The 7,729-nt window shown below is 41.8% G+C and overlaps 1 protein-coding gene and 1 long non-coding RNA gene across 2 annotated transcripts in view; both read right to left on the reverse strand.

Moving 5' to 3' along the window:
• Window positions 1-2,638, reverse strand: part of LOC115106916 (ras association domain-containing protein 5-like) — a 61,910-nt gene extending 59,272 nt beyond the window's left edge. The window contains exon 1 of the mRNA XM_029630127.2: window positions 2,009-2,638. Within this exon, the coding sequence (XP_029485987.1) occupies window positions 2,009-2,495 (487 nt within the window). The 5' untranslated portion in view covers window positions 2,496-2,638. The remainder of the gene's footprint in view (window positions 1-2,008) is intronic.
• Window positions 2,639-2,849: 211 nt separating this feature from the next.
• LOC115106920 (uncharacterized) lies at window positions 2,850-5,647 on the reverse strand. Its single transcript, XR_003860127.2, has 3 exons — window positions 5,088-5,647; window positions 4,378-4,483; window positions 2,850-3,818 (listed from the first exon to the last, which is right to left on the reverse strand). It is a non-coding gene; the product is annotated as an uncharacterized LOC115106920 (long non-coding RNA).
• Between the last annotated feature and the right edge of the window lie 2,082 nt (window positions 5,648-7,729).

The raw sequence follows: 7,729 nt of genomic DNA on the forward strand, positions 1-7,729 counted from the left end.
ATGGCCAAGTAAGGGTTCTAAAGACCAGGTTAGGGTTCTATTGCCTATAGAATTAGGAATAAGAATTTTAATAGGATCTCTATACTATTGAACAGCTATCAGAACGGTTACTCACAGAGCTCTACACACTACGCACACTGATACTCCAACACGCACACACAAACACTCACTCCATCATTTGCTCACGCACACACATAATAAGCACATACATTTCTACTGACTCTACACACACTCACTCAGATACAATCGTCATATACATTGCTGCTACTCTGTTTATCGTATATTCTGATGCCTAATCACCTTACCCCCATACATATCTACCTCTGTCGATCCAGTATCCCTGCACATTGTAAATATGATACTGGAACTGACCCTGTATGCTGACTTGTTCTTGTGTGTTTTTGTTCAACCTGGTTATTTTTTAGTATTACAGTGTTATTGATTAGAGCTCACAAGAAAGGCATTTCACTGTACTTGTGCATGTGACATTAACACTTGAAAATGGTTGCATTGACCAGGTTAGGATTGTGTTGACCTGGTTAGGGTTCTAATAGCCAGGTTAGGGTTCCAATGGCCAGGTTCTAATCACTATTGGGTTATTACCCATTCTATGCCAGATGTGTAGAGGAGGAAATATTTGACAGCATATGCATTTACCCACTCGGTGTCCAGTTAAGACACAACTGGACATTTGACCATCATATTGCACAAGTCCACAACTTAATGTAACATAGGCCAACAGCAGAGGCCTGTAAGCAACTGCATCAGACCACTGCAGAATGACATGACAATGTGGAGAGGTGCTTTAAAACCCATCAACCTGCAAGCAATGCTTTTACCCGTGCGATGGTCCACTGGGCACAGACGTCAGTTCAAGGTCTAGTTTTGCTTTCCATTTGGTTGAGTTGTCAACTAATGTGAATTCAGCGTGAAATCAACAACAAAATGTCACCATGTCATCGGATTTAGGTTCAAAGAAATGCCCTTAAGTTGGTGACTTCTTGCAAATCCAATCTGTTTCCCACATTGATTCAACGTCATCACATAGATTTTAGTGGTTGAAATGACGTGGAAACAACGTTGATCCAACCAGTTGTTGCCCAGTGGGGAGTAATGCAGCAATGATAGGAGTAACAACAAGAATATATTGTATCAATCGACAGTAAACAGGTTCCTATGACGTTAGCTTGAGGGAGTGAGTGAGTGACTATCAGTGGAAGAATGCAGAGAGAGCTGAGCCGAGAGGAAAGCATCTGTATGAACGTACAGGAATGGTTGTGTTTTCTCTTCAAACCAGTTTATCAGCATGGTGAGTGTGAGTGTGTGTGTGTGTAGAGCCTGGCCCTGTTTAGGAGTAGTCTGTATGTAGCCATGCCTTTCTGAACATGTACAGCCTACAGAAACTATTCCCACCCTTTGACTTTTCCCATGGTTGTCTAGCAATGATCAAAAATCAATTTGACAAAGCTTGAATATTTTTCTTTAAGAATAATGGGCAAATGTTGCACAATCCATGTGTGGAAAGCTCTTAAGACTGAAACCAGAAAACACTCACAGCTTTAAATCGCTGCCAAAGGTGCTTTTACAAAGTATTGACTCAGGGGGGGTGAATAGTTATGTATTTGAGATATTTCTGTATTTCATTTTGAATACATTTGCAAAAATGTCTAAACAAATTTCTACTTTGTCATTACGGGGTATTGTGGGTAGATGGGTGATAAAAAAAATACATTTAGAATTCTGGCTTAACACAATTTTTGGGGGAATAAACCAAGAGGTATGCATACTTTCTGAAAGCACTGTATGTGTTTATATACCGATTGTATAGAGCCTGTGAGAAAGTCTAGATTCATAAGGCAGTTTCTCCAGTTAAGTCATTATATTGATAAGCTGTATGTCATGAGGCTATCTATTAACCAGTATGTTGTCTGCTGTAGTAGATGATATTGGAGTTGAGACGGTCTAACTAACTATCTCACCTGAAACATCACACAGTAGTAGAACTCACCTGAACACATCAGGGAGAAGCGGAGGATGTACTCGCAGCACACGTCGCACCATGCGCCCGAAAGACCTAGGTAGAAAGTGTGTCTATCCCCCCTCTCCTCCCTCGCCCGGGGGTTTCTCTCACTGGGGGAGAATATGGTCCTCACATCCGGGGGCTTGAATCCCCTTTTCCTACTGCCGCGGCCAGGGCAGCCGTTCTCGGCCTCGGCGGGGTTCATCACCTTCACCGGCTCCGGTCTTCTCTCTACAAGGTTTGGTAACGAGCCTGCTCTTCTCTCGCTCCAGACTGCCTTGATGCCCACCAGACTGCGACTTGGAGGAGAGATATGCCTCCGGACGGCTCTGACTCCATTGACTTTCGAATGGTGCACCCTGGGCGGGTTGAACAATTCCCCTCGACTATAGTCCACCGTCGTCGTCCTCTGTGTCAGTGCTGATTTATTAACGAAATCCAGAGCCATCGGCGAGTACTTCCTACTTTGGTGCATCGTGTTACATTACCACGCACTCTCTCGAGCACACAAGCGACAGCAATGCGGAGTATTGGGCGTTTGACAGGTGAGATACAGAACAAGGTGTTTACCTGCATGTTGAAATCCACATTATGTGAATAGATGACACTGCGTCCTCTCTGGCCTGTTTGTGTGTCTTCCTGTTGTCTTGTAAGCAGGTTGAGCAGGTGCAGGACATGGGGTTGGGTTCATTTCAATACAGACCCCAAGAAATCCCTCCTCCCTCCATGAGTGACATACCTGTACAGGTATGCTGTGCATGATGATCTTGAGATTGCATTTCAGTATAATTACCATGCTGGTCATAAATAATTTCACACAATGTTAGGAGTCTTTTCAGTATTTTTTATTATTTAACTAGGCAAGTCAGGACAACTAGGACAAATTCTTATTTACAATGACGGCCTACACCGGCCAAACCCGGATGACGCTGGGCCAATTGTGCGGACTCCCAATCACAGCCAGTTGTGAAACAGCCTGGATTCGAAACCAGGGTCTGTAGTGACTCCTCTAGCACTGAGATGCAGTGCCTTAGATCTCTGCGCCACTCAGGAGCCCAGTAGATCTATTTGTATTCAAAAAATTAATAACAAATCAAACAGTCACAAAGCTGTCTAAATCAGTGTTAACATTGAACACTATAATCATAACATGGAATTTGTTTAATTGTTCTTATTAAACAAGGTAGATATTCCAATGCATAGACTCAGCACACAGAATTACTGTTTGACCATATACCACTCAGAATAGAAGCACTTCCATACAGTATACGTAGGCTACAGTAGCTGCCCAAGTCTTTGGTCCAGTCATGATTTAACCATATAGTGGTTCCATTTCTGGATCAACTGAGGACATGTCCTGGAGGTCTGCAATGTTGACATCTTTGGTAATGTTGCTTTATGTAAACAGTATTTGGATCTGACAGTATAGCCTTGTCAAGAATCAAGGTAAGACCCAGATGCAGACTGTCAAAGTAACCCTGTTTATTGTAGCAAACAGGGGCAGGCAAAGACAGGTCAAGGCAGGAAGGGGTCAAACATCAAGGGTTAGGCGACGGTACAGGACGGCAGGCAGACTCAGGGTCAGGGTCAGGCAGGGTTCAGTAATCCAGAGGTGGAGCAAAGGTGCAGGGTCAGGCATCGGTCAAAACCAGGAGGACTAGTAAAGCAAGGCTTGGAAACAATAGGCGTTGACAGGAAAACCACTGGTAAGCTTGAACAAACAAGACAAACTGGCAACAAACAAGACAGAGAACACAGGTATAAATACACAGGTGATAATAGGGAAGATGGGCGACACCTGGAGGGGGGAGGAGACAAGCACAAGGACAGGTGAAACTGATCAATGGTACGCAGTCTCATCATCATTATTCTTACAATAAAAAAAGTAAACAACTAAATAGAATGTAAAATACAAGTAAATGTTTCATTCAACAGATTTGTCTATTTTTTTTTTACATTCCTATAGTCCCAATTAAAATATTTTAACAAAAACACCAGTTAACCCACTGTTCCTAGGCCGTCATTGAAAATAAGAATTTGTTCTTAACTGACTTGCCTGGTTAAATAAAGGTAAAATAAAAACAGACGACTGGTCACCTGGTGGAGCAGAGAGGGCTGAGACTTTTGACACAAAATGGCTGCTTTGCACCAATGGGTGCTCCAATCGGTGATTCAGCCGCATACAATGTAAAGCACTTACAGGGAGTTTCCAAGACTTAGATTAAGCGTATTCCTGGAGTAAATGGGATTCTTGGGCATGCTTTTTAGTCCAGGACTAGGTTTAAATATATGTCTGGGAAACTGCCCATTAGTGTTTAAAAATGGGCTGAAAACATTGATGTAACTGTCATGATTACCTATCAAGTCATGGTGATTTGGGCTTTGGGTGAACTATGAGTGCTGGTAGAGATGGTCCTCTCATAGAAGACAAACAGCTGAGGACAGTGAGGCGTCCTTCAGGACCTGACAGGATAAAGGACAGTAAAGTTTACACCCCATCCCAACAAGTATTTTCTGGGTGAATGACTGTGTGATGAAAAATGGATGCACCACCATCTCTTCCATGTTTCTCTTTGTGAGGGGAGGACAGGGCAACAACCACTATAAACATGCCATCACTAAAACCCAAGCTGTGTTCGAATACACATACTAACATACTGTATACTACATACTTAATGCGTAAATACTACATGCTATATATGAGTATATACTATAGTTCGTTTTAGTATACTGTAAATTAACAGTATCCTTTCAGTTGAGCACATTAGCTATTCGCCTGTTTACGGGAAGTTGATGCTGTTGCTATGCAACCTCTTGCTAGCTTGTTAGCATAACAAATGACTAGTTAGACATTTTACAACTTCGGATGGGTTCTTAAATTCAATCTGGAGCGCCAGCGTAGGCTCGTAAATTCAGAGCGTTTCGCTCTCGGAGTGCACACTGGACGCTAGGGCCAAGGAGTAGGGTTGATTTGAGCGTTCTGACCTTACAACGGCAGTCAAGCACCCAAGCTAACGTTGGCTAGCTACTTCCAGAAACAAATGAGACCACTGACCATTTTACTCACCCTAGCATAGCTGGTTAGGCAGTTGTCATGTTATCCAGAGCGTTGGTGACTAAATGTGCTGCTGGCAACAAGTTCATAACGCTTTATTTGCCGAGGTTTACTGACACCGGCCATATACAACCGGTGTTGAGCGTTCGTAAATTCATTATTCTGCACTCTGCTCTGAGGTATAACATTACTCAGGCGAAATCGGAGTAAATAGCCAGAGCGAATTTACAAAAGCACCCGAATATCCATTGAGAACGCAAAACGACTATAACATTTAGCTGAACAAAGAATGACGGGAATAATCAAGTCAATACACCTATGACACGGGTAGTTAGATAGCCTATAGTTAATATACTGGCAAGTTTGATGTATAAGTAGCCAACTAGCATACCATGCTGTAATGATATGGTTCGTAAGGACAGCGTAGCTAACAAATTATCAGCCAACATAACGTGTAAGGTAACTTATTTGAAAAGTAATTACTGTATTACATTGCTCAACATTTTCTTAAAATTTGTCATAATTATGTGTACTTCGGCTGCATATTTTGCGCCATGTTCTTCAAATCTGTAAACACTGAGCCACGCCCATTTCCGGAACAATTGCATTATGGGCCTTAAAGTACGTAAACAGTGTCCTCGATGTGTATACTTCATATTTCGGCAAATTTAGTACAACATCCGGGAACTATATCCATTCTATGACCAATAAGCATACTATTTTCTCAATTGACGCCACAAATAGCACAGTTGGTGCGGTTAGTATACCCTAGTGGTAAGAGCGTTGGACTAGTAACTGAAAGGTTGGAAGATCAAATCCCCAATCTGTCATTCTGCCCCTAAACAAGGCAATTAACCCACTGTTCCGAGGCCGTCATTGAAAATAAGAATTTGTTGTTAACTGACTTGCCTGGTAAAATAAAATTGTTTTAAACACAACTCCAGTCTTGCAGGTAGAGTGACACCAAGTGGGCAGAGACAGAACTACACAATCACACTGGCTCTACCTACAGAAACTGATATTTCCTGCCATACTTCACCTCCTCATTGAGTTTGTCTCCCACTCTTCTCAGCATCAGCACCACCAGTCTCTATATAGCATCTGAAAGGCAGAGATAGTAGAGGGGTTAGGGGTAAAAACATTTTTTTTTAAACCCAAAGAGGAGTTCAGGGTCATATTCGTAAAATAAAGACGTAAAATAAAAACGAGTGATCCTTATTAGATAAGTTCAGGTAGTCCCTCCCATTTTCAGTCCCTTTTCTTCCATTTGGTGCCTAATGAATACAACCCAGGTATGGCGGCTGAGTACACCTTCCTCTCCGTCAGTCTCCAGGTCCCCAGGATTGAAGCTCCCTCCTCCTCCAGCTCATCTCCCCAATGAACCCAAAACAGACACACACAGCTTGGCATTGCTGTTTGCCATCTCCCTAAACAAAAATAAACAAACAAACCACCACAGGAAGTGAGTGTATAGCTGCAGCGTCCTCCATTACACAAATGTGACAATATTGGTGTGTAAGTTCTCCTATGCACTTTAAAAACAGTTTATGAACATATACTTTCCTGGAAGAGTGCAATGCACAGTCAGCCCTAACAGGACATTGGGAATGGAAAATGAGCATTTTCATTGCAAAAACATTAAAACCAGCTTCTAGAGAGCAGCAACACTCATGTAGTGGTAAAGGGCATAATTTTGAAGCCAAAAAATGGGAAGACAACATGCAAAGGCAGGCCCTTTTGTCCTGTGACTGAGTTTTCTCAGTTTGACAAATTACATCAAAGGTGGCAGGTAGCATAGCGGTTAGGGCTTTGGGCCAGTAACTGAAAGGTTGCTAGTTTGAATCGCCAAGGTGCCCTTGAGCAAAGCACTTGGGATATGCAACAAAATAAAATAATAATAATTTAGATACAAAATGTTTTGTCCCGAATGTCATAAATTGTAGGGTGTCTAATCAAAAACGCATATTTTGATCAACGGCTAAAATGAATTGTTAATTGTGTAGATACTCCTCTAGGAAAACCATTGGCCCAAACCTCATGTCTCTTAACATAATCCGCTCAAAAATTATTGGAGTGGATAATTCAATGGAGGCCATAAGAAAAAAAGAGGTAAAAAATCAGGCAAATAGCATCGCGTCAATTACGCTGGATGCTGTGCGAGAATTAAGGCAAATTGACAGGCTCACTGTTGAACACATGATCTTTCTTCTCAAATCCGGAGGATTTAAAACAATATCGAGCTAAGATATATATCGACTTTGAAACATTACATGTAGTATTTTCATATTTTAGTATACGTTTTTCATATTAATGCGAAATTCCCGTTAGGAAGATTTCTCACAAAAACAACCATATCTCTGAAATATTATCAATGTCCACTACCAGGAGCGTACTGGGAAACTGGACAGTAAAACTTTCACGATGACAAAGTTTTAACAAAGTTTAAATGATTAAATCGGCACTTACTTATTTATCAAATAAAAAGCAAGGCCTTACTTACGTGTACTACGCATGCGCCAGTTGGCGAGGTTTTAAGTTATATATTTGCGGTGAACGAGCGAGTGTTCTTCTGATTCTTAAAACTCTCATTCTGCCTGCTGTATGTCGGACTGACTCCCAGTGTCTTCCGTAAACACCAGAGCAGTGTTTTAATG

The sequence above is a fragment of the Oncorhynchus nerka genome, linkage group LG23, assembly GCF_034236695.1.
Source record: "Oncorhynchus nerka isolate Pitt River linkage group LG23, Oner_Uvic_2.0, whole genome shotgun sequence".
In the NCBI taxonomy this organism is placed as follows: Eukaryota; Metazoa; Chordata; class Actinopteri; order Salmoniformes; family Salmonidae; genus Oncorhynchus; species Oncorhynchus nerka.